The 27,822-nt window shown below is 42.5% G+C and overlaps 1 protein-coding gene across 1 annotated transcript; it reads left to right on the top strand.

The window, feature by feature from the left end:
* Positions 1-698: 698 nt before the first annotated feature.
* Positions 699-27,822, top strand: LOC117522622. The gene is made up of 4 exons (XM_034184062.1): positions 699-836; positions 1,041-1,088; positions 2,845-2,895; positions 26,935-27,822. Exons 2-4 carry the CDS (start codon positions 1,064-1,066, stop codon positions 27,651-27,653), a joined length of 795 nt encoding a protein of 264 aa, XP_034039953.1. The 5' UTR covers positions 699-836; positions 1,041-1,063; the 3' UTR covers positions 27,654-27,822.

Below are 27,822 nucleotides of genomic sequence, written 5' to 3'. Positions count from 1 at the left end.
ATGACTGTGGAAATTTACATGTTCTCTTCAGGCAGTCATCTTTATAAATCTCATTGGAACGGCACCAAACAAAAGTTCCAGCATCATCACCTTGCCCAATGCAGATTCGAGATTCATCACTGAATATGACTTTCATCCAGTCATCCACAGTCCACGATTGCTTTTCCTTAGCCCATTGTAACCTTGTTTTTTTCAGTTTAGGTGTTAATGATGGCTTTCGTTTAACTTTTCTGTATGTAAATCCCATTTCCTTTAGGCGGTTTCTTACAGTTCAGTCACAGACGTTGACTCCAGTTTCCTCCCATTCGTTCCTCATTTGTTTTGTTGTGCATTTTTTGATTTTTGAGACATATTGCTTTAAGTTTTCTGTCTTGACGCTTTGATGTCTTTCTTGGTCTACCAGTATGTTTGCCTTTAACAACCTTCCCATGTTTGTATTTGGTCCAGAGTTTAGACACAGCTGACTGTGAACAACCAACATCTTTTGCAACATTGTTACTTAAAGCCAGAAAGTTGCCATTTGAAATGACTTTAGTTTTGTGTCATGTCTGTGATCTGCTTTTTTTCTACAAAATTAAACAACTGAATGAACATCCTCCGAGGCCGGTGATTCCATAATTATTGCCAGGGGGTTGTACAAACAGAAACAGGGAGGTGAAAAGTGCCATGAAAATCTAGTTCCTGTTCGCGTTATGTTGTGTATAAAAGAACAGAGCCGAGTCAGCTGGAATCATTAAGGAACCCAAGTCTCTGAGAGTCATCTACAAAAACAGACTGAGACGCAGGGGAACCTCTGGTCCAGAAACCACATCCTCCAAATCCATCTCCCCGAGCAGGTTTTAGTGTGTGTGTGTTATGTATCCATGTCTCAGACAGAAATAGAGTAAAACATGAAGAAGAGATATTAATTTTGTTTTTTTTTTAACTGTGTGTTTTGGGTCATCAAGAGAAGTAGGTACATGTAGTGTATGTGAGAGGAGAGGAACAAGAGAAGAATAAAGGTGGAGAAGAGGAAGTATCACCTGTTGACTGTGTTTTAGGTCCCACACACACGACGTCCACCATGAAGTTTCTGCTGCTGCTCTTCTGTGAGTATACTTTACGTGTGTGTGTGTGTGTGAGAGAGAGAGAGACACAGAGTGAGAGGCAGGAGGGCGAGTAACAGATTAATTTTATTTTGGTTGTGTATTTTGTTATAAAATAACAATAAGTGTTATTCTGTTTTTCTATTAAAGGGTCTGATGATGTTGAACAGTTTAGGGCCTCATTTATTAAATATTGTATAAGTATACATCTGAACAAAAGGTCAAAAGCACATGGAAAAAAATCTAACTTCTAAAACAGTGTCAGCAAAACACTCTTCATACGAGGGGCGACTGAGAAGTTTTGAGCCAGAAAAGTATGACCAGGTTCTCTAATTTTTGTATTCTAATAAATCAACATTTCTCAACGTAGCATCCAGTGAGTCAAAACTTCACACGTTCTTCAACAGCTATTTCAGCAGACGCCTCCTGAATTCATCATAAACGTAAGTATCTGTATCAGATGGGGCATCGGTCTTGGATATGGACGGCGTCAGGTCCTCCTGAGCCTGCACCCAGAGAGCAGCTACTCAGACATATTATTTTGGATGGAATATACACTCAATGCTTTACCCCCCAAGCCGATAGTGGAAGTGGGACTTCATGCTTATTAGTCATGTGAGAGTTATGCACCACTGAGCACGCACATTCAGAAAATGCAACGACGATCGATTGTGCACTCGCTGATCTGCCTCATGCAAACGGTCAAAGCAAATCACCTCATGAATATTCAGACATACACGTGAGGCCTGCAGTGCGTTACCATGGCTACTGAGAGGAAGAGCAGGAAAAACGTTTCTGCAACAGAAACTGAAGTGCTTGCGTGTGATCATAGCAGTGAGATGATATAAACCCCGAGGTGTGCCCACAAGTCCCCGTAGGTTTGAACCCAAGCCTTTGTAATGGCCATTTATTGATGATGCGGCATGTCAGGTTTTTATTTTGACACCACAATCACTCATGGACATAACTTCAAGAAGCTTTAACAAGCTCACCACAAGAACCAGCAAAAAAGTTTCCAAATAACACAAACATAGTTACATATCACATCTCTCCAACACACAGCAGTAGCAGCTGGTGGTGTTGATTTTTAATAGGACCCATGTTCGTGCCTCCAAGGAGAAACTGCTGCAGGGCTGCATCACAGTTCACTAGGTGTACCTAATAAACTGGCAACTGATTGTATATTTGTATGCAAATACAGTAACATGACTAACACACACACTCACGCTCTCTCTCTCTCTCTCTCTCTCACAGTCTCACCTGTCTTTGGTTAATGATCTAAATGTAATACCACTATAAACTGTTCAGCGGCCATTCACAGTGTGTTATTACTCTTTTAGGCCATATAGCAGCACAACACCTGCATTTGAAACCTTTAAACTCTTTAAAACTCAGTCTGATGAAGCTGATGAACATTGAAGTAACCACCCACTTCCTGTTTTGACTTCAGCTTGCGCGACAAGCTTTGATTCGAAGCTTTGAATACAGACTAGACTGACTAGACTGACACTGACTGAGCAAACCAGACTTATTTTTTATTAATTATGTTGTAGTAGATTTTTCTTTTCTCAATATTTTGAGGGGGCAGCAGCCCAGCGCCCTCTGGTGACCAGCTGCCATCAGCACACACCTACAGGTCCATCTAAAAATAAATAAATAATTGGAATATCAGAAAATTCAAGATTTTGTCAGATATTTAAGAAAGTGAAAATTTTATGCATTCTAGACTCATTACTGAAACATTGACTTTCTTTTATAGGTGTGAATTTGGGGTCTGGAATTTACAGGGATGGAACTGGACAACAAGGAGGTAAAGTTTTCACTTGTGTATAAAAAAGACAAAATAAAAAGTGATTATACACATTTCCTCCCTTATACATTATCATTCATTCTTTTTTTTTGGCGGGGGGGGGGGGGGGGGGTGAGCAAGGGTGCTGAAGGTTTTTAATCCTGCTGGGTCGGGTCTCCTATCTTCTATCAACTCTTGTTTCAGTTTAGGTTCTGTTCCAGCTGCTTGTGGTTCGGCACCTTTTAAAAAAAAAAAAAACAAAAAAAAAATACTTCACCTTCACTCATCACCGTCTCTCATCTGCTGTTTTTCTCAAAGGTTTCAAAAAAGGTTGTTTTTATACAGATACAGTCAATTTTAGTAAATAATCACATTCTTGAGTAAGTCCAATCTGGATTTAGATCGTGACACAACACTGAGTCAGCACTTTTAAATTTAAAGTACATGATGACATCATGTACTTTAAATTCATTTTTGAACTGTTTGTGTGAAACACCTTGGGGCGACGCTGTCGTGAGTTGGCGCTTTTATAAATGGAATAAATTGAAATTTACATCACTCTGTTTGTGGATGCAGAGAATCCTGTTGTGCTGGTTCTGTTGGACCTCACAGCAGCCTGTGACACTGGATCACACAGTACTTGTTGGAGCCGCCGCGGGTGCAGATCTTGGTGGTAGCAGCAAATATTTACACTCTCTCTTTGACGGTACAGGGCCATTAAAGCAAGAACAAATAGACTGAAAAACAGTTTCTACCCAACAGCTGTTAGAGCTTTGAATGCCACTGAAACCAAATAGCCAGGTCACATGACACACTTGGAATGAGTGCAATATTTGTTTATGTGTAATATCACTGCCACTGAAATAACCAGTTTTCTACATACTTTTCTCTTTTTTTATATCTAATCTCTTTTATGCTACACTATTAAACTAAACCAAAAGTTATAGCCACTCATTTCCATGAATTGAACAAACTCAAAAATGAATTGTCATAACAACTCAGTTTCTTTAAGTGAATTTAAGGTTTTCAAATTCAAAATTCAAATTTATTAATTTATATAGCGCCAGTTCACGATGAAATCGTCTCAAGGCGCTTCACACAACATAAAAAAAACAATTACAAATTTAAAACACAATAAAAAGATGACCATAAAAGAAAGACAACCATAAAAGAATACAAGAATAAAAACACATAACACTAATGATAAAACAGGGAAAACAAACGTGACTTAAAAGTCTCCACAGTATCCGACTGCCGAATGTGTGCCGGAAGATTGTTCCACAGAGCTGGGGCACAGTAGGAGAAAGCTTTGGGACATTTAAGTGTTGGTGATGTATTTCCAGTGCATTCCATTCACTCATTTTAATTGAGTTTATGTAACAGAGGCCAACAGGTGTCGCTGTGCAGATGTAGTTAGTAAACCTCACTCCAAACAGCTCAAAAGGTTTTTTCTGGTCACAAGGCCAGAGCCCTGGGTTTTAGCCTTCTGGTTAAAGAGTCCGACTTCCATGCCAGAGATTGTGAGTTCACGTCCCGAGAGGAGCAACTGGGCGGAGTCATAACAACACAATGCAGAGTCAACACGTAAACCAACAACGCATCTAAAAAATCTAATCCAAAATGTAATGCAAAATTTTTAGGCTTAAATTTGTCACTTTTTTTAATTGAAAAACAGAAACTAGATTTACATAAGTTTGTCCATCCATCCATCCATTTTCTTCCGCTTTATCCAGAGTCGGGTCGCAGGGGCAGCAGCTCAAGCAAAGCCGCCCAGACCTCGCGATCCACACACACCTCCCCCAGCTCCTCCAGAGGAACCCCAAGGCGTTCCCAAGCCAGCTGAGAGATATAGTCCCTCCAGCGTGTCCTGGGTCTTCCCCGGGGCCTCCTCCCAATGGGACGTGCCCGGAACACCTCTCCAGCAAGGCGTCCAGGGGGCATCTGAAAAAGATGCCCGAGCCACCTCAACTGACTCCTTTCGACGTGGAGGAGCAGCGGCTCGACTCCGAGCTACTCCTGAGGGACCGAGCTCCTCACCCTATCTCTAAGGGAGTACCCAGCCACCCTGCAGAGGAAACTCATCTCGGCTGCTTGTACTCGCGATCTCGTTCTTTCGGTCATGAGCCAAATCTCATGACCATAGGTGAGGATCGGAACGTAGATCGATCGGTAAATCGAGAGCTTTGCCCCCCTACTCAGCTCTCTCTTCACCACGACGGTCCGATACAGCGACCGCATCACTGCAGATGCTGCACCAATCCGTCTATCGATTCACGCTCCATCCGTCCCTCACTCGTGAACAAGACCCCGAGATACTTAAACTCCTCCACTTGAGGCAAGGACACTCCATCGACCTGAAGAGGGCAAAGCACCTTTTTCCAGTCAAGAATCATGGCCTCGGATTTGGAGGTGCTGATCTTCATCCCGGACGCTTCACACTCGGTTGCAAACCACCCCAGTGCACGCTGAAGGTCCTGATTTGACGAAACCAACAGAACCACATCGTCCGCAAACAACAGAGACGAGATTCTGTGGTTCCCAAACCAGACCCCCTCTACACCCTGGCTGTGCCTAGAAATTCTGTCCATAAAAATAATGAACAGAACCGGTGACAAAGGGCAGCCCTGGCAGAGGTCAACGTGCACTGGAAGCAGGTTTGACTTACTACCGGCAATGCGAACCAAGCTCCTGCTGTGGTCGTACAGGGACTGGATAGCCCTTAGCAAAAGACCCCGGACCCCGTACTCCCGGAGCACTCCCCACAGGGTGCCCCGAGGCACACGGTCGAACGCCTTCTCCAGATCCACAAAACACATGTGGACTGGTTGGGTGAACTCCCATGAACCCTCGAGCACCCGATGGAGTGTGTAGAGCTGGTCCAGTGTGCCTCGACCAGGAAGAAAACCACACTGCTCCTCCTGAATCCAAAGTTCAACCATCGGTCGAATTCTCCTCTCCAGTACTCTGGAATAGACCTTACCGGGGAGGCTGAGGAGTGTGATCCCCCTATAGTTGGAACACACCCTCCGGTCCCCCTTCTTAAACAGAGGGACCACCACCCCGGTCTGCCAATCCAGAGGCACTGTCCCGGATCGCCACACGATGTTGCAGAGGCGTGTCAGCCAAGACAGTCCCACAACATCCAGAGACTTAAGGTACTCAGGACGGATTTCATCCACCCCAGGAGCCTTGCCACCGAGGAGCTTTCTAACCACCTCGGTGACTTCGGCCTGGGTAATGGATGAGTCCGCCTCTGAGTCCCCAGTCTCTCCTTCCTCTTTGGAAGATGTGACGATGGGATTGAGGAGATCCTTGAAGTACTCCTTCCACCACCTGACAACATCCCCAGTCAGGGTCAACAGCTCCCCACCTGTACCGTAAATAGTGCTGGTGGAGAGCTGCTTCCGCCTCCTGAGGCGTCGGACGGTTTGCCAGAATCTCTTCGAGGCCGACCGATAGTCCTCCTCCATAGCCTCCCTGAACTCCTCCCAGACCCGAGTTTTTGCCTCTGCAACCGCACAGGCTGTTGCACGCTTGGCCTGCCGGTACCTGTCAGCTGCCTCTCCCACTTACCAACAAAGATAAGTAGGACTCCTTCTTCAGCTTGACGGCATCCCTTACTTCCGGTGTCCACCACCGGGTTCGGGGATTGCTGACGCGACAGGCACCAGAGACCTTGCGACCACAGCTACGAGCAGCCGCATCGACAATGGAGGTGGAGAACATGGTCTACTCGAACTCCGTCTCTCCAACCTCCCCCGGGATCTGGGAGAAGCTCTCCCGGAGGTGGGAGTTGAAGACCTCGCTGACAGAGGGTTCCGCCAGTACATACAACCCCTGGCAATAATTATGGAATCACCGGCCTCGGAGAATGTTCATTCATTTGTTTAATTTTGTAGAAAAAAAGCAGATCACAGACATGACACAAAACTAAAGTCATTTCAAATGGCAACTTTCTGGCTTTAAGAAACACTATAAAAATCAAGAAAAAAAGACTGTGACAGTCAGTAAGGGTTACTTTTTTTAGACCAAGCAGAGGGAAAAAAATATGGACTCAGTTCTGAGGAATAAATGATGGAATCACCCTGTAAATTTTCATCCCCAAAACTAACACCTGCATCAAATCAGATCTGCTCGTTAGTCTGCATCTAAAAAGGAGTGATCACACCTTGGAGAGCTGTTGCACCAAGTGGACTGACATGAATCATGGCTCCAACACGAGAGATGTCAATTGAAACAAAGGAGAGGATTATCAAACTCTTAAAAGAGGGTAAATCATCACGCAATGTTGCAAAAGATGTTGGTTGTTCACAGTCAGCTGTGTCTAAACTCTGGACCAAATACAAACAACATGGGAAGGTTGTTAAAGGCAAACATACTGGTAGACTAAGGAAGACATCAAAGCGTCAAGAAAGAAAACTTAAAGCAATATGTCTCAAAAATCGAAAATGCACAACAAAACAAATGAGGAACGAATGGGAGGAAACTGGAGTCAACGTCTGTGACCGAACTGTAAGAAACCGCCTAAAGGAAATGGGATTTACATACAGAAAAGCTAAACAAAAGCCATCATTAACACCTAAACAGAAAAAAACAAGGTTACAATGGGTTAAGGAAAAGCAATCGTGGACTGTGGATGACTGGATGAAAGTCATATTCAGTGATGAATCTCGAATCTCCATTGGGCAAGGTGATGATGCTGGAACTTTTGTTCGGTGCTGTTCCAATGAGATTTATAACGATGACTGCCTGAAGAGAACATGTAAATTTCCAGTCATTGATGATATGGGGCTGCATGTCAGGTAAAGGCACTGGGGAGATGGCTGTCATTACATCATCAATAAATGCACAAGTTTACGTTGATATTTTGGACAATTGAAAGGATGTTTGGGGATGATGAAATCATTTTTCAAGATGATAATGCATCTTGCCATAGAGCAAAAACTGTGAAAACATTCCTTGCAAAAAGACACATAGGGTCAATGTCAACGAGCAGATCTGATTTGATCAATCAATCAATCAATCAACTTTTTTCTTATATAGCGCCGAATCACAACAGTTGCCCCAAGGCGCTCCATATTGCAAGGCAAGGCCATACAATAACCATTAAAAACCCCAACGGTCAAAACGACCCCCTATGAGCAAGCACTTGGCCACAGTGGGAAGGAAAAACTCCCTTTTAACAGGAAGAAACCTCCAGCAGAACCAGGCTCAGGGAGGGGCAGTCTTCTGCTGAGACTGGTTGGGGCTGAGGGAAAGAACCAGGAAAAAGACATGCCGAGAAGGGGGGCAGAGATCTATCACTAATGATTAAATGCAGAGTGATGCATACGGAGCAAAAAAAGAAAGAAACAGTGCATCATGGGAACCCCCCACAGTCTACGTCTAAAGCAACATAATCAAGGGATGGTCCAGGGTCACCCGATCCAGCCCTAACTATAAGCCTTAGCGAAAAGGAAAGTTTTAAGCCTAATCTTAAAAGTAGAGAGGGTATCTGTCTCCCTGATCTGAATTGGGAGCTGGTTCCACAGGAGAGGAGCCTGAAAGCTGAAGGCTCTGCCTCCCATTCTACTCTTACAAACCCTAGGAACCACAAGTAAGCCCGCAGTCTGAGAGCGAAGCGCTCTAATGGGGTAATATGGTACTACGAGGTCCCTAAGATAAGATGGGACCTGATTATTCAAAACCTTATAAGTAAGAAGAAGAATTTTAAATTCTATTCTAGAATTAACAGGAAGCCAATGAAGAGAGGCCAACACGGGTGAGATATGCTCTCTCCTGCTAGTCCCCGTCAGTACTCTAGCTGCAGCATTCTGAACCAACTGAAGGCTTTTTAGGGAACTTTTAGGACAACCTGATAATAATGAATTACAATAGTCCAGCCTAGAGGAAATAAATGCATGAATTAGTTTTTCAGCATCACTCTGAGACAAGACCTTTCTGATTTTAGAAATATTGCGTAAATGCAAAAAGGCAGTCCTACATATTTGTTTAATATGCGCTTTGAATGACATATCCTGATCAAAAATAACTCCAAGATTTCTCACAGTATTACTAGAGATCAGGGAAATGCCATCCAGAGTAACGATCTGGTTAGACACCATGCTTCTAAGATTTGTGGGGCCAAGTACAATAACTTCAGTTTTATCTGAGTTTAAAAGCAGGAAATTAGAGGTCATCCATGTCTTTATGTCTGTAAGACAATCCTGCAGTTTAGCTAATTGGTGTGTATCCTCTGGCTTCATGGATAGATAAAGCTGGGTATCATCTGCGTAACAATGAAAATTTAAGCAATACCGTCTAATAATACTGCCCAAGGGAAGCATGTATAAAGTGAATAAAATTGGTCCTAGCACAGAACCTTGTGGAACTCCATAATTAACTTTAGTCTGTGAAGAAGATTCCCCATTTACATGAACAAACTGTAATCTATTAGACAAATATGATTCAAACCACCGCAGCGCAATGCCTTTAATACCTATGACATGCTCTAATCTCTGTAATAAAATTTTATGGTCAACAGTATCAAAAGCAGCACTGAGGTCCAACAGAACAAGCACAGAGATAAGTCCACTGTCCGAAGCCATAAGAAGATCATTTGTAACCTTCACTAATGCTGTTTCTGTACTATGATGAATTCTAAAACCTGACTGAAACTCTTCAAATAGACCATTCCTCTGCAGATGATCAGTTAGCTGTTTTACAACTACCCTCTCAAGAATCTTTGAGAGAAAAGGAAGGTTGGAGATTGGCCTATAATTAGCTAAGATAGCTGGGTCAAGTGATGGCTTTTTAAGTAATGGTTTAATTACTGCCACCTTAAAGGCCTGTGGTACATAACCAACTAACAAAGATAGATTGATCATATTTAAGATTGAAGCATTAAATAATGGTAGGACTTCCTTGAGCAGCCTGGCAGGAATGGGGTCTAATAAGCATGTTGATGGTTTGGATGAAGTAACTAATGAAAATAACTCAGGCAGAACAATCGGAGAGAAAGAGTCTAACCAAATACCGGCATCACTGAAAGCAGCCAAAGATAACGATACATCTTTGGGATGGTTATGAGTAATTTTATCTCTAATAGTCAAAATTTTGTTAGCAAAGAAAGTCATGAAGTCATCACTAGTTAAAGTTAATGGAATACTCAGCTCAATAGAGCTCTGACTCTGTCAGCCTGGCTACAGTGCTGAAAAGAAACCTGGGGTTGTTCTTATTTTCTTCAATTAGTGATGAGTAGAAAGATGTCCTAGCTTCACGGAGGGCTTTCTTATAGAGCAACAAACTCTTTTTCCAGGCTAAGTGAAGATCTTCTAAATTAGTGAGACGCCATTTCCTCTCCAACTTACGGGTTATCTGCTTTAAGCTACGAGTTTGTGAGTTATACCACGGAGTCAGACACTTCTGATTTAAAGCTCTCTTTTTCAGAGGAGCTACAGCATCCAAAGTTGTCTTCAATGAGGATGTAAAACTATTGACGAGATACTCTAGCTCCCTTACAGAGTTTAGGTAGCTACTCTGCTCTGTGTTGGTATATGACATTAGAGAACATAAAGAAGGAATCATATCCTTAAACCTAGTTACAGCGCTTTCTGAAAGACTTCTAGTGTAATGAAACTTATTCCCCACTGCAGGGTAGTCCATCAGGGTAAATGTAAATGTTATTAAAAAATGATCAGACAGAAGGGAGTTTTCAGGGAATACTGTTAAGTCTTCTATTTCCATACCATAAGTCAGAACAAGATCTAAAATATGATTAAAGTGGTGGGTGGACTCATTTACTTTTTGAGCAAAGCCGATAGAGTCTAATAATAGATTAAATGCCGTGTTGAGGCTGTCATTCTCAGCATCTGTGTGGATGTTAAAATCGCCCACTATAATTATCTTATCTGAGCTAAGCACTAAGTCAGACAAAAGGTCTGAAAATTCACAGAGAAACTCACAGTAACGACCAGGTGGACGATAGATAATAACAAATAAAACTGGTTTTTGGGACTTCCAATTTGGATGGACAAGACTAAGAGACAAGCTTTCAAATGAATTAAAGCTCTGTCTAGGTTTTTGATTAATTAATAAGCTGGAATGGAAGATTGCTGCTAATCCTCCCCCTCGGCCCGTGCTACGAGCATTCTGACAGTTAGTGTGACTCGGGGGTGTTGACTCATTTAAACTAACATATTCATCCTGCTGTAACCAAGTTTCTGTTAGGCAGAATAAATCAATACGTTGATCAATTATTATATAATTTACCAACAGGGACTTAGAAGAAAGAGACCTAATGTTTAATAGACCACATTTAACTGTTTTAGTCTGTGGTGCAATTGAAGGTGCTATATTATTTTTTCTTTTTGAATTTTTATGCTTAAATAGATTTTTGCTAGTTATTGGTGGTCTCTACGGGGATGGGGTAATAAGGGGATGGCAGGGGGAGAGAAGCTGCAGAGAGGTGTATAAGACCACAGCTCTGCCTCCTGGTCCCAACGCTAGACAGTCACAGTTTGGAGGATCCAAAAAAATTGGCCAGATTTCTAGAAATGAGAGCTGCTCCCTCTAAAGTGGGATGGATGCCGTCTCTCCTAACAAGACCAGGTTTTCCCCAGAAGCTTTGCCAATTATCAATGAAGCCCACCTCATTTTTTGGACACCACTCAGACAGCCAGCAATTCAAGGAGAACATGCGGCTAAACATGTCACTCCCGGTCTGATTGGGGAGGGGCCCAGAGAAAACAACAGAGTCCGACATTGTTTTTGCAAAGTTACACACCGATTTAATGTTACTTTTAGTGACCTCCGATTGGCGTAACCGAGTGTCATTACTGCCGACGTGAATTACAATCTTACCAAATTTACGCTTAGCCTTAGCCAGCAATTTCAAATGTCCTTCGATGTCGCCTGCTCTGGCCCCCGGAAGACAATTGACAATGGTTGCTGGTGTCGCTAACTTCACATTTCTCAAAACAGAGTCGCCAATAACCAGAGTTTGATCCTCGGCAGGTGTGTCGTCGAGTGGGGAAAAACGGTTAGAGATGTGAACGGGTTGACGGTGTACACGGGGCTTCTGTTTAGGGCTACGCTTCCTCCTCACAGTCACCCAGTCAGCCTGCTTTCCCGACTGCACGGGATCTGCCGGAGGGGAACTAACGGCGGCTAAGCTACCTTGGTCCGCACCGACTACAGGGGCCTGGCTAGCTGTAGAATTTTCCACGGTGCGGAGCCGAGCCTCCACTTCGTCCAGCCTGGCCTCCAAAGCTACGAATAAGCTGCACTTATTACAAGTACCGTTACTGCTAAAGGAGGCCGAGGAATAACTAAACATTTCACACCCAGAGCAGAAAAGTGCGGGAGAGACAGGAGAAGCCGCCATGCTAAATCGGCTAAGAGCTAGTAGCTACGCTAAGCTAGCGGATTCCCAAAAACACACAAAGTAAATAATGTGCAAATAATCCAAAGGTGATTCAGCAGAAGGAGTGCCCCAATCAAGGCACCAAACAGGCCATGAAGCAGCACAGGCAACGCACGACAACGGTGCTAAAATAAAAAAAAAAAATAAAAAAATAAAAACGAAAGCGTTAGCAAGCTAGTTAGCCTGCCAACGCTAATAAAAGTTAGCTGATAAAAGTGCTCCGTCGCGATGTTTCGACCGTTAGAGGTCTTCCTTAGGCGTTGGAGCACAGTAAAAAGTTACAAAAAATTAAAAAGTAAAAAAGTAAAAAAAAGTAAAAAAGTCTTGAAAAAGACTGTTAGTTCAAGTCCAAAGCAGCAGGTAGCAGTCTCTGTGTAAACAGTCCCAACAGAGAGCCCTCCAAATCCAACCTACTACCCGAACCCGAACAAGACTCGTGGAAGGCTGGTAAGTGAACGTGGAAATACAACAAACTGCCCGAATTTGAGAGTTGTTTAGAAGCTCCTAAGTTGCTACTCATTAGATGAGATGCAAAGACGTAAAACAACAAAATAAGATAGATTTGATGCAGGTGTTAGTTTTGGGGATGGAAATTTACAGGGTGATTCCATAATTCATTCCTCAGAATTGAGTGATTCCATATTTTTTCCCTCTGCTTGGTCTAAAAAAGTAACCGTTACTGACTGCCACAATTATTTTTCCTGATTTCTTATAGTGTTTCTTAAAGCCAGAAAGTTGCCATTTGAAATGACTTTAGTTTTGTGTCATGTCTGTGATCTGCTTTTTTTCTACAAAATTAAACAACTGAATGAACATCCTCAGAGGCCGGTGATTCCATAATTTTTGCCAGGGGTGGTAAGTTTAATCAACTATAAATTGTTATGTTACTAAAACGTTATCAATTAAATTATTATTTAAGTTCGCAAACTCAAATGGTTTAAGGCAATCGATTTCCTCAAATGGTTCGAGTTCAACTAACTCATTGAGTTTTATAGTATACTACATTCTTGTAATTTTTTTAAATTTCTTCCCCAGACCTTTCAAGTCTGTGTCTGGTTTACTCAGGTTTATATTTGCACTGAAAGGCTGCACCTTACCTTTCGTTGTACTTGTTACGATGACATCTGTATCTGCCTAATGGAAGTGATGCTTTGTTGTCATTATTTGTGTTTATGATGTAAAGCAGCTTCTGTCTCAAAATGTCCTTTACCTGAACGATGGTAAAACAGAGACCATTGTGTTTGGACACTCTGGCATTCTGATCGTTGTCTCCTCAAACTTTGGTGTTCTGGTTAATTACTGAAAACCAGCAGTCAAGAATTTGGGAGTAATATTTCACAGCTGTTGCAGGTTTGATCAACAGATAAACTCAGTTTTTTTTCTTCATCTTTTGAATAAAGTCCTTCCTCAGTAGATGTGATCTTGAGATGGTGATTCATGGTTTCATCAGCTTCAGACTTGATTACTGTAATGCACTTTATGCTGGTGTTAATCAGTCGTCTCTTTCACGTCTCCAACTTGTGCAAAATGCTGCTGCTCGTCTTTTAACGAACACTTCCAGAAGTGAGCATATTATGCCTGTACTTTACTCACTCCGCTGGCTTCCAGTTTGTTTTAGAATGAAAGATTTTAATGTTTGTTTTTGAAGTCATTAATGGTCTTGCACTTTCTACTTGTCTGAAATTTTTAACTCTGTGCACTTACAGTAGGACATTACGGGCATCTGGGCAACTTTACTTCGATAAAATTACAAACTCTGGAGTGATCGTGTTTTTGCAGTAACTGAACCCAGAATTTGGAACACGTTACCTCCTGATTTACACAATATATCAAAGCTCAAGACATATTTATTTAAACAGGCTTTTAACACCTGGTGGCGCTGTGACACGTTGCTCTTATGCGCTTTTTAAGTTCTTCTGTTGTGTGTTTGCTTTTATTATCGTGATAATTATTCCTTGATTTTACTCACTTTGGACACCTTTTGGCAGCTGATGGTTGATTGATTTTTGTGTACGGGTCGCTTTGACTGATTACTGAACAGAAGTGGACAAGACATAGGTACATTTTTCATGTGTACAAAAAATACAATTTAAAAAAATGATTCCTAAGGAATTCTTAGATGGGAGAAATGTCCATTTGGAATCTGCCTTTGTTGGGAGTAGGGCTGCAACAAATGATTATTTGGGTCATCAATTAATCTGATGGGGTTTCGACACAATTAGTGGGGAATTTTTTAAAAATGTGCCAGGCAAACAATTTTTCTCTCCTTCCATCACTTTATTTATGAGTGATGGAAGTGAGTGTGTGCCAAGATGGCGCCGTTGTGTCTGGCTGCTCGTCTGCTGCTCTCCAGCCTGTTTGTTATTTTATTGTTTTGAATTTATGCTGTTTCTGAGTCAGAGGCATTGCGGGTGTATGATCGCCAAACTTTGCTGGATCTCCAGCCCCTGGTTCGTGGTGCGGTGTGGTTATCGGCGGGTGGACAGAACTTTCGGCCCCCATTTTTATCGGAGGTGCCGGCTTTTCTGTGCCGTGTTCCTGCGCTGCCTTTCGGCTGAAAGCACAGTCGTTGCCGCGGGAGACGAAGTGGACATTTGGTGAAGCTGAAGCTCTGTTTGGCCTGCTGTTTGGCTTCCGGATGAGCTGTGCACAGAATTCTGGCAGGATCTGTGCTGCCCTGGCGCCTTATGGATCCGGTTAGAGCCTGTGTGGTGCCGCTGGTCGGCTCTGAGGACTGTCGGCCTGGACGTCCACGTCTTCGCTAGATTGATATGCACCAGTGGCGCTCTCGGAACCTGGGCTTGCTTCGCCGGGTTCCGGCGGTAAAGGATACTATGTACCCAGGGCCCAGAGCATGGGGGGCCCACAAAAAACTGGCATTAAATTAAATACATTTTTGTGTTGCATGTTATTAATGTCCATACAATTCATGTTGTAAAAGAATATAATTAGAATGAATGTATAAATTTTGCAAAACCTAATTCTGCTCTAACAATATTGAAAAATCTCTGAGGGCCCTTCCACCCCTGCACAGTTGTACAATGGTTTAGTCCAGGTGCACAGATGACCCCCCCCCCCCCCCCCCCCCCACACACACACACCCCAAACGGGATCTCACATAAAGGTGTTTAGCACTGCTGAAACAACTAATCGATTTAATCGATTATTAAAATAGTTAATTAATTTAGTCATAAGTTAGTTGTTAAATAACTTTGTTTTACCGCAAATGTTTTGTTTAGTCCATATAAATCAACTGTTTCTGCAGCGCGGCTTTGCTTTGAACCTTGAACCAATCGAAGAAGTGATTGGTGCTTTGTTTTATTTTGCTTAATCTTAATTTTTCCCCACTAAAACCCGAAAGAGCACATGCCTGTGATTAACATTTACCTTTTTATGTTAATCTGACATGTTATGGTCTTCTGAAACAGTTGATAGATGTATTTTATAACTTAAAAACGGGACCGATGCTAACACGTTAGCATGTCTATGGCGTTTACAATGTTGAAGCTAGCATTAAGCTGTTTCAGATGTCAGCACATTTGTTTTCTTTATAATAATTCATGGCTCAGCGTTTGTTGTTGCAAAAGAGTCAAATGTATTACAAATTGTAATATTTTATTCATTTATCTTTATTCATATATCAATAATAATAATAGAAACAACAACAATAATAGTAATAACTAATAATGCCACAAAGTTTTAGAGAAACGTACAAAAAGAATCTGATAAAACAAAACAGAAAAGATTAAACCAACTAACAAAGAACATAAATAAATATAGAAATAACTGTTTCCTGTGAACACCTAGTGACTCTTAAACCTCCACTTCATCCCTGTTTTATTTAAGTTTAATGACAATTTGTTTCGGTCAAACCACATCTAAGCTGTGTTTTTACACAAGAAAAAAATCAAATGCAGTAAACTGCACATTTGTGTCTTTTTTCATGAAAATATTAAATATAACATATTACACTTTCGTCAGGCCTTTAAAATACTTTTGTGGACTCTTGATGTAATATGTTGACAGTGGTTGAGATAGTTGCTGTAGGCATCTAAACCTGATGGAAATCTCTTTGTGGTGTGTCGGTGATGTATGTATGTGCAAAATAAAACAAAACACTACTCCAGGTATGTTTTTGATGATAATATAACATAACTTTATTACAAGGTCAAACGTTGATGTTGTGTGACAAAGGCCTTTTAATAATAACTCACTTAAAGAAATAATGGCAAAACTCACATGTAAGTAAAAAAAAGACGATTAATCCAAAATATAATCGACCGATGAACTGATTAGTAAAATAATCGTTAGTTGCAGCCCTGGTGTTTAGGCTGAAATAAAATATGTCTTTCTTAAAAAAATCAAAGTCCGGATTTCAAAAAAGAAGACAAAAAAGGACAGGGAAAGAAAACTAAATGAGGGAAAGCAGCTGCTAACCAAATTCTTTCAAAAGAGAGGTGAGCTTGAATGCTAGCTATATTGAGTTAGGGTGGTCTGGGGGACCAAATTGCAATTTGGTCCCCCAGACCCCCCAACTCAATATTGCTCCCCCAACTTTAAAAAGGGTTCTGACTCCCAGGTGTGATCTAAGGTATACATGATTTAGACCTGGTTTGACTACGCATTAGAAATTTGGTGTTTGCATTAATAAAAAAGAACATAACGGGGGGTCTTCAATATGGCTAGTACCTAGGGCCCACAATTTGGTGCTACGCCCCTGCTGTCAGGGTCATAACACTGGAACTCAGCTATGTTATTTTGTCACTGTTTATAGGCCCCCTGGCCCATATTCTGACTTCTTAGATGAATTTTGTGCATTCATCTCTAGTTTGTCAACTAGTGCAGATAACATTTTGATTATTGGTGACTTCAACATTCATATAAATAAGCCCTCTGATCCCCTTAGCAAATCATTTATGCAAATTGTGGATGCTTTAGGATTCCAGCAATGCATTCAGGACCCAACATACTTTAGTGGAAATACCCTGGATCTGGTTGTTGCACGTGGGTTTGCTGTCACAAATATTGACATTTTGCCTCTCGCATCTATAGTCTCTGACCATTCACTTATCAGGTTTACATTTACGCTGCCGCGTTTAGTAGAACAACAACCTTGTCTACAACTGCGGCGTCATATTAAACCCTCAACTATGACTGAACTTGAGGCCAGACTACCTGATATTTTAGCCTGGAATCTGGAGAATGCTAAATCAGTGGACAGCCTCGCGGATAGTCTAAATTTAACGCTTAAAACTACACTTAATAAGATTGCGCCTCCTCTTTTAAGGTCACGCCCTCCTAAGGCACAATCACCTTGGTTCAGTGATTATTTGCATGACCTCAGGCAGAAAGCTAGAGGTTTGGAACGAAAATGGCGTTGTTCCAAAGTAGAGGTGTTCCGCCTTGTGTGGCGGGATGCCATTTTAGATTATAATTATGCACTACTGGCCATGAAGCGGACCTATTACTCTGATTTGATCACTAAAAACAAACATAACTCAAAGTTTTTGTTTGACACCATCACATTTCTTATTCACGGGCAGCCACCTGTTAGTCATTCTCCCTTTTCAGCACAGGATTTCTTGGATTATTTTGAGAAGAAAATAGAAGATTTTAGGCTGAGCATATCTCAGCACACCTCGGCCCAGCCATTAAAACCTGCTATGGAGGTGGGCGCGACCATTGAGGTGTTACCTAGATTGACAGAATTTAATAGCGTTTCACTGGGCATGCTGACAAAACTTGTGGCGTCTACAAAAAGCACAACTTGTTTATTTGATCCCATACCAACAAAATTGTTTAAGGACCTGTGGTCCACTCTTGGGCCGACTGTGCTGGAAATTATTAATCTGTCATTAACCTCTGGATCTGTTCTGAAATGTTTTAAATCAGCAGTGATTAGACCATTACTTAAGAAATCTAATCTTGACCCTAGTGTATTGAAAAATTACAGGCCGATATCAAATCTATCATTCTGTTCCAAAATTTTAGAAAAGGTGGTTTCACGGCAGCTTGTAGACCACCTTACAAAGAATGATCTTTTTGAGCCGCTGCAGTCTGCTTTTAGGAAATATCACTCCACAGAGACAGCGATCACTAAAGTAGTGAATGATCTTCTGCGAGCAATGGACTCAGACACCACTACAGTTTTGGTGTTGTTAGATCTCAGTGCTGCGTTTGATACTGTGGATCATCATATTTTGCTCAATAGGTTGGAGAATTTTTTTGGGATTACTGGAAGTGCCCTTGCCTGTTGACGTCATATCTGTCCAGTCGTTCTCAATGTGTCTTGTATAATGGCACTACCTCTGACCTTGCTGACATGAGATTTGGGGTTCCACAGGGATCTGTTTTGGGCCCCTTGCTTTTCTCCTTGTATGTGGCACTGCTTGGGCGTATACTGCAGAGTTTTGGGATTGCCTTTCATTGTTATGCTGATGATACTCAGTTGCACATCCCGATAACTGCGGGAAATCTCACTTCCGTAAAATCCCTGGAGGACTGTCTTCTATCAGTGAGAAGTTGGATGTGTTGTATGGCTGGGGGGGCCTGGCTGCCTTTTTGTTTCTGTCTTTTGTCCTGTCTTTTGTTTTTCCTTCCAGGTGGCTTGCATTTGGGACTGAGTGGCTGTGTAGCTGAGTTTATCAGGACCTCACCCTGATCACCTGAGGCTGATCACCTGCGGCTCGTCAGGACTCACAGCTGTGGTGCATCTACATGGATTGGAACATGGTGGCATTTAAGACTGGAGTACACAGTGTGTATTTGCCAGAGACTCGACCTTGTGACCAGACGGGTGAGATCGTCATCTCGGGAGCCATCTCATCATCAGTGGATGCAGAGAACGTCCAGGTTTGATGCATGGTCTGTGAAAGAGGAGGGGGTGAGGTCTCACGCTCGTCAGCACACTTCCTGAGGTACGTTAGATTTTGTGACTAACATTTATACAGTCAGTAAATGTGGTGTCCCTCACACCTTATTATATTGAGCTGTATGTTGGTCGTGTAATCAGCTTCCACTGCAGTGGAGTTTTGTGAACAGGGTGTTCCATGCCTGCAGGGTGGGAAGCTGATTAGTAATTAAGCCAGGAAGTGTTTGCTGTTTGTGCACCTTTGAGCGTTCTCTCTGTGTGTTGAGTGTGGACTCACATAATGATTCCTTCTTTCACAGACTCGGTTTGTCGCGGCCACCTGGGGGGTGTCGGCGGGTTCCTTGGGTCCGAATTGGTTCTGGCTCCGGACCGTTAGCGCTGCTGGGAGCGCACCGCAAAACCACCACGCCAGACCACGCGCTTTTTTCACAGCACTGTTATGTTCATTAAACTCTGTTATCCTTTGTACCGTGCTCTGCTTATTTTATACTGGGTCCTTCAAACGCTGGTCGGTTCTCCGGGCTGCGTCCGACACATAACAGTATGTCTCCTATAACTCCTATTGGCTTGCCTCTACTGGTGGTTGGCTCTCACTGCGGTATTGTATCACTTCCTGTTCCGGAGCACAGCAGTGTTTTTCTGTATCTGTTAGCTGTTTAATCTGCGCAGTTAGATTGATCTAGTTATCTAGATTACGATTTGTTTCCCAGTGTAATCTTTACGTGCCTTAACTAAAGCACTCCTTCTGCTGAATCACCTCTAAATTATTTACACATTATTCACTTTGCGTGTTTTTAGGAATCCGCTAGCTTAGCGTAGCTACTAGCTCTTAGCCGATTTAGCATGGCGGCTTCTCCTGTCTCTCCCGCACTTTTCTGCTCTGGGTGTGAAATGTTTAGTTATTCCTCGGCCTCCTTTAGCAGTAACGGTACTTGTAATAAGTGTAGCTTATTCGTAGCTTTGGAGGCCAGGCTGGGCGAATTGGAGACTCGGCTCCGCACCGTGGAAAATTCTACAGCTAGCCAGGCCCCTGTAGTCAGTGCGGACCAAGGTAGCTTAGCCGCCGTTAGTTACCCCCTGGCAGATCCCGAGCAGCCGGGAAAGCAGGCTGACTGGGTGACTGTGAGGAGGAAGCGTAGCCCTAAACAGAAGCCCCGTGTACACCGCCAACCCGTTCACATCTCTAACCGTTTTTCCCCACTCGACGACACACCCGCCGAGGATCAAACTCTGGTTATTGGCGACTCTGATTTGCGAAATGTGAAGTTAGCGACACCAGCAACCATAGTCAATTGTCTTCCGGGGGCCAGAGCAGGGGACATTGAAGGAAATTTGAAACTGCTGGCTAAGGCTAAGCGTAAATTTGGTAAGATTGTAATTCACGTCGGCAGTAATGACACCCGGTTACGCCAATCGGAGGTCACTAAAATTAACATTGAATCGGTGTGTAACTTTGCAAAAACAATGTTGGACTCTGTAGTTTTCTCTGGGCCCCTCCCCAATCAGACCGGGAGTGACATGTTTAGCCGCATGTTCTCCTTGAATTGCTGGCTGTCTGAGTGGTGTCCAAAAAATGAGGTGGGCTTCATAGATAATTGGCAAAGCTTCTGGGGAAAACCTGGTCTTGTTAGGAGAGACAGCATCCATCCCACTTTGGATGGAGCAGCTCTCATTTCTAGAAATCTGGCCAATTTTCTTAAATCCTCCAAACCGTGACTATCCAGGGTTGGGACCAGGAAGCAGAGTTGTAGTCTTACACACCTCTCTGCAGCTTCTCTCCCCCTGCCATCCCCTCATTACCCCATCCCACTGTAGCCAGGCTGACAAAGAGTCAGAGCTCTATTGAGCTGAGTATTCCATTAACTTTAACTAGTAATGACTTCATGACTTTCTTTGCTAACAAAATTTTAACTATTAGAGAAAAAATTACTCATAACCATCCCAAAGACGTATCGTTATCTTTGGCTGCTTTCAGTGATGCCGGTATTTGGTTAGACTCTTTCTCTCCGATTGTTCTGTCTGAGTTATTTTCATTAGTTACTTCATCCAAACCATCAACATGTTTATTAGACCCCATTCCTACCAGGCTGCTCAAGGAAGCCCTACCATTATTTAATGCTTCGATCTTAAATATGATCAATCTATCTTTATTAGTTGGCTATGTACCACAGGCTTTTAAGGTGGCAGTAATTAAACCATTACTTAAAAAGCCATCACTTGACCCAGCTATCTTAGCTAATTATAGGCCAATCTCCAACCTTCCTTTTCTCTCAAAAATTCTTGAAAGGGTAGTTGTAAAACAGCTAACTGATCATCTGCAGAGGAATGGTCTATTTGAAGAGTTTCAGTCAGGTTTTAGAATTCATCATAGTACAGAAACAGCATTAGTGAAGGTTACAAATGATCTTCTTATGGCCTCAGACAGTGGACTCATCTCTGTGCTTGTTCTGTTAGACCTCAGTGCTGCTTTTGATACTGTTGACCATAAAATTTTATTACAGAGATTAGAGCATGCCATAGGTATTAAAGGCACTGCGCTGCGGTGGTTTGAATCATATTTGTCTAATAGATTACAATTTGTTCATGTAAATGGGGAATCTTCTTCACAGACTAAAGTTAATTATGGAGTTCCACAAGGTTCTGTGCTAGGACCAATTTTATTCACTTTATACATGCTTCCCTTAGGCAGTATTATTAGACGGTATTGCTTAAATTTTCATTGTTACGCAGATGATACCCAGCTTTATCTATCCATGAAGCCAGAGGACACACACCAATTAGCTAAACTGCAGGATTGTCTTACAGACATAAAGACATGGATGACCTCTAATTTCCTGCTTTTAAACTCAGATAAAACTGAAGTTATTGTACTTGGCCCCACAAATCTTAGAAACATGGTGTCTAACCAGATCCTTACTCTGGATGGCATTACCCTGACCTCTAGTAATACTGTGAGAAATCTTGGAGTCATTTTTGATCAGGATATGTCATTCAAAGCACATATTAAACAAATATGTAGGACTGCTTTTTTGCATTTACGCAATATCTCTAAAATCAGAAAGGTCTTGTCTCAGAGTGAGCTGAAAAACTAATTCATGCATTTATTTCCTCTAGGCTGGACTATTGTAATTCATTATTATCAGGTTGTCCTAAAAGTTCCCTAAAAAGCCTTCAGTTAATTCAAAATGCTGCAGCTAGAGTACTGACGGGGACTAGAAGGAGAGAGCATATCTCACCCATATTGGCCTCTCTTCATTGGCTTCCTGTTAATTCTAGAATAGAATTTAAAATTCTTCTTCTTACTTATAAGGTTTTGAATAATCAGGTCCCATCTTATCTTAGGGACCTCGTAGTACCATATCACCCCAATAGAGCGCTTCGCTCTCAGACTGCAGGCTTACTTGTAGTTCCTAGGGTTTGTAATTGTAGAATGGGAGGCAGAGCCTTCAGCTTTCAGGCTCCTCTCCTGTGGAACCAGCTCCCAATTCAGATCAGGGAGACAGACACCCTCTCTACTTTTAAGATTAGGCTTAAAACTTTCCTTTTTGCTAAAGCTTATAGTTAGGGCTGGATCAGGTGACCCTGAACCATCCCTTAGTTATGCTGCTATAGACGTAGACTGCTGGGGGGTTCCCATGATGCACTGTTTCTTTCTCTTTTTGCTCTGTATGCACCACTCTGCATTTAATCATTAGTGATCGATCTCTGCTCCCCTCCACAGCATGTCTTTTTCCTGGTTCTCTCCCTCAGCCCCAACCAGTCCCAGCAGAAGACTGCCCCTCCCTGAGCCTGGTTCTGCTGGAGGTTTCTTCCTGTTAAAAGGGAGTTTTTCCTTCCCACTGTAGCCAAGTGCTTGCTCACAGGGGGTCGTTTTGACCGTTGGGGTTTTACATAATTATTGTATGGCCTTGCCTTACAATATAAAGCGCCTTGGGGCAACTGTTTGTTGTGATTTGGCGCTATATAAAAAAATTGATTGATTGATTGATGTCTAGTAACTTCATACTTTTAAACTTTGATAAGACTGAAATGATGGTTCTTGGTCCAGCGAGACATCGGCATCAGTTTGACCAGCTGGCGCTCAGCCTGGGTTCGTGTGTCATACATCATACGGACAAAATGAGGAACCTTGGGGTAATTTTTGATCCCACGTTGTCTTTTGACCTCCACATCAGGGATGTTACTAGGACTGCTTTTTTCCATCTGAGAAATATAGCGAGGATCCGCCCCATCCTATCCCTGGCTGATGCCGAGACCCTGATTCATGCTTTTGTTTCTTCTAGACTGGATTATTGTAATGTTCTATTTTCAGGGTTACCACAGTCCAGCATTAGGGGTCTTCAGCTGGTTCAGAATGCCGCCGCCAGACTTCTGACACGTAGCAGAAGGTTTGAACATATCACACCCATTTTGGCATCTTTGCACTGGCTCCCTGTCTCTGTGAGAGCAGATTTTAAGATTTTGCTATTGACTTATAAGGTTATTCATGGACTGGCGCCATCTTATCTGGCTGATCTGGTGGAACTCTACGTGCCGGCCCGGGCTTTGCGGTCACAGGATGCGGGACTTCTCTGTGTTCCCAGGGTGAAGAAGAAGTCAGCAGGTCAAACAGCCTTTTCGTATCGTGCACCCACCCTGTGGAACAGTCTTCCTGCGACCGTGAGGCAGTCTGAGTCCGTGGACATTTTTAAGTCAAGGCTCAAAACCTACTTTTATTCTCTTTTTTATGGATAGTTTTTATATTTATTTGTTTTATTCTTTTACTTCTGTTTTATTTATGTATTTGATTTTTTTTGTTTTGTTTTTATTCATTTTTAATTATTTATTTAATTTTATGTTGACTTGTTTTATGTAAGGAGCCTTGAGATGGCTTTTGCTGTGATTTAGCACATTATAAGCTAATTAAATTAAATTTAATTAAACCATGGAGTTGACGACATATTTCTTTCTTCCTCATTCGGATGAGTTCAAATCTTTTCAGTTTACAATTGATAGTTTTATAGGGAGCTGTACAAGACATTGAACAGTAAGAAAGGAGAAAAGGACTTGTACTGACTGGCCAGACAGAAAAGCCAAGCTGTAATTGATGTGCAGCAGGTTAGAGTGGTAAAAGATGCAGATGGTAATGTGCTAACAAGCGAGGAGAGTGTTTTGAGAAGTGAGGAGCTGATGAATTAAGTAAATGACAGAAAAAAATCTGTCTGATGTGGAGAGAGTAAATCAGGAAGGACAGGAGATTAGTAAGGATGAAGTGAGGGCAGCTATGAAGAGGATGAAGAGTGGAAATGTAGTTGGTCCAGATGATGTTCCAGTGGAGGCATGGAACTGTCTAGGAGACATAACAGTGGAGTTTCTAACCAGATTCTTTAATAAAATCTTGGAAAGTAAGTGGATACGAGGTATGCTAGTTCCTATTTTTAAGAACAATGGTGATGTGCAGAGCTGCAGTAACTACAGAGGCATAAAGATGCTCAGCCACAGCATGAAATTATGGGAAAGAGTAGTAAAAGCTAGGCTTAGACAACAGGCGAAGATCTGTGAGCAGCGATATGGTTTCATGCAGAGAACGAGCACTACAGATGCAATGTTTGTTCTGAGAATACTGATGGAGAAGTATAGAGAAGGTCAGAAGTTGTTACATTGTGTGTTTGTGGATTTAGAGAAAGCTTATGACAGGGTGCCAAGAAAAGAGTTGTGGTACTGTATGAGGAAGACTGGAGTGACAGAGAAGTATGTGAGTGTAGTGCAGGACATGTACAAGGATAGTGTGACAGCGGTGAAATGCGCAGTAGGAATGACAGACTCATTCAAGGTGGAGGTGGGACTACACCAATGATCAGCTCTGAGTCCTTTCTTGTTCACAATGGTGATGGACAGTTGCATGGATGAGATTAGACAGGAGTTTCCATGGACTATGGTGTTTGCAGATGACATTGTGATCTGTAGTGAGAGTAGAGAGCTAGTTGAGTCTAGTCTGGAGAGATGGAAATTTGCTCTGGAGAGAAGGGGAATGAAAGTCAGTAGGAGAGCAAGACTGAGTCATGCAGATGTCCCCACTTCCATGTGCACAGCTTCAGTAAACCAGCATCCACACAAATGCGTCACCACACTCCAAAATTCGACAGTCTGAAAAAGTTAAGAGTTTCTGTAAATCCAAGCCATCGCTTTTGAAAGAAAGCTCAGATGCTTCGTTTTCGGATGGAGCAGGTTTGTTTCCCCTCTATCAGTCATCGGGATGTTTCTGCTCATTCTAAAATGTGCATCACGCCGATGCCGAGAATTGCTGAGTGAGATGTTTTCCGGAAATGCACTCAGAGTGGAGGGTACCACTACACAACTGAGTACTATGAAACATCTCAGTCGGGCATCTTCTTTGGGTACACTCTGGGAAGTAGGTATATAACAACTGTACCACCCTGGATGTTCTGTCGGAAAAATGGACTCACTACTGCCATAGCGTGCCACAACATTGCCTGAGCAACCTTAGTTATGGGCTCATCAGACTCACATCATTGATAATTGTGTGCTGATGTCTGTTCCTGATGTCATAACGTGTGCTGTTGTCTTGTATGAGATGCTGTGTTCAGAGTCAAGACAATGTTGACAAATGTAACAAAATCAATAAAGTGTATTGAGCAACCAGGGACCCAGAGTACAGCAATTTCCATCAAGAGTGAGTGGAAAAGGTCCACTCCTTCACTCAAACACTTCCCCTTCCTTCCTTCACTCAAACACTTCCCCTTCCTTTTGCACAGTCAGGTGTTGTGTGTCCCACTTCTTTTGGAGATGGAGGGCTAGAGGTCATGTCTCCTTTGAAACAGCTCTTCAGTGTTTTTGAGTAGGGTGTGTCTGCAGAGCCAGATGGTGTTTTTACATGTAGACTTTGTGGTGTCCAAAGGAGACCAGCAGGGGGAGCTAGCTCCCTGATGTATAAAAGAGGCTGGCTGACTGCAGCAAGGTGCAGTCATTGGTGAGATGAGTGGAGAAGAGAGCTCTGGAGAGAAGGGGAATGAAAGTCAGTAGGAGAGCAAGACTGAGTACATGTGTGTGAATGGGAGGGCGCCCAGTGGAATAGTGCAGTTACAAGGAGTAGAAGTGGTGAAAGTAGATGAGTTAAATACTTGGGGTCAACTTCAAAGTAATGGAGAGCGTGGTAGAGAGTACAGACAGGGTGGAGTGGGTGGAGAAAGGTGGCAGGAGTGATTGTGAACGTACAATTATGTCCATTAACTCCTGGAAAAAAATGTATTCTGACTTTTTCCAATGTAACAAATCCATCTCCGTGTCCAGGCAGTCTGTTAAAATAGAGTCATGCAGATGTCCCCACTTCTATGTGCACAGCTTCAGTAAACCAGCATCCACACAAATGCGTCACCACACTCCGAAATCCGACACTCTGAAAAAGTTAAGAGTTTCTGTAAATCCTGTCTGTAAATCCAAGCCATCGCTTTCGAAAGAAAGCTCAGATGCTTCGTTTTCAGGTAGAGCAGGTTTGTTTCCCCTCTGTCAGTCATCGGGATGTTTCTGCTCATTCTAAAATGTGCATCACGCCGATGCTGAGGATTGCTAAGTGAGATGTTTTCCGGAAATGCACTCAGAGTGAGAGGAATACAATACATCAGCGATCACTAAGTATTAGCACATGTGCAGAGAAACTCATAATCATGAGTACTTTATGTTGTCTTGCTAACTGGGACATTAAAAAATGTGACATGCCTGTTAAGTTTACACAAGTTTAAGTTTATAGTTCATATTTTATTTGTGATGTACTTTTTATTTTCTACAGGTGCTGACGACACTGTTGAAGAAATTAACAACATGCTGATCGCCATTCATTCAACACCATTCCTTGGTATTTATGGTGACAGTATGCAGGGTGAATGTCCCCATGGCCAACAAAGCAAAAGAACTCGGATTCGGGCAATGGGCTTCGACTTGGATTTGTGGTCAGCTGTAATGTGCACCTTTGCTGTGATGACAACAGGTCCAGATCATTATGCCCGACTGTATAATCCAGGTAAAACCGTTCCTGGAGTCAGCATTCAGACGTTCTATCTGCCACTCTATGCTCACAACACAGCTAGTTTTATGACCGTTCCTTGTACACTAAATCCAACTTTCTTTGTAACTGGCACTCTGACCGGTTGTGACATATTTGTAGCCACTAGTGGGCAAAATCTTAACTGCCCCCTGGTGGTCATCCACACCAATGCCTGTGGAACTATGACAACTGATACCAACCATCAAGAAGCCATTGCAGTCCTGTCTATTGATATCTGTCACCAGCAACCGTACCAGATCCAGTACCGCGTGGCCAGCAGTGAGCACCGCAGCATCATTGAACGTGGAGGGTACCACTACACAACTGAGTACTATGAAACATCTCAGTCAGGCATCTTCTTTGGGTACACTCTGGGAAGTAGGTATATAACAACTGTACCACCCTGGATGTTCTGTCGGAAAAATGGACTCACTACTGCCATAGTGTGCCACAGCGTTGCCTGAAGAACCTTACTTATGGGCTCATCAGACTCACATCATTGATAATTGTGTGCTGATGTCTGTTCCTGATGTCATAACGTGTGCTGTTGTCTTGTATGAGATGCTGTGTTCAGAGTCAAGACAATGTTGACAAATGTAACAAAATCAATAAAGTGTATTGAGCAACCAGGGA

The sequence above is a fragment of the Thalassophryne amazonica genome, chromosome 12 (assembly GCF_902500255.1).
Source record: "Thalassophryne amazonica chromosome 12, fThaAma1.1, whole genome shotgun sequence".
NCBI classification, from domain to species: Eukaryota; Metazoa; Chordata; class Actinopteri; order Batrachoidiformes; family Batrachoididae; genus Thalassophryne; species Thalassophryne amazonica.
This window is presented reverse-complemented; position numbering and strand designations above follow the sequence as displayed.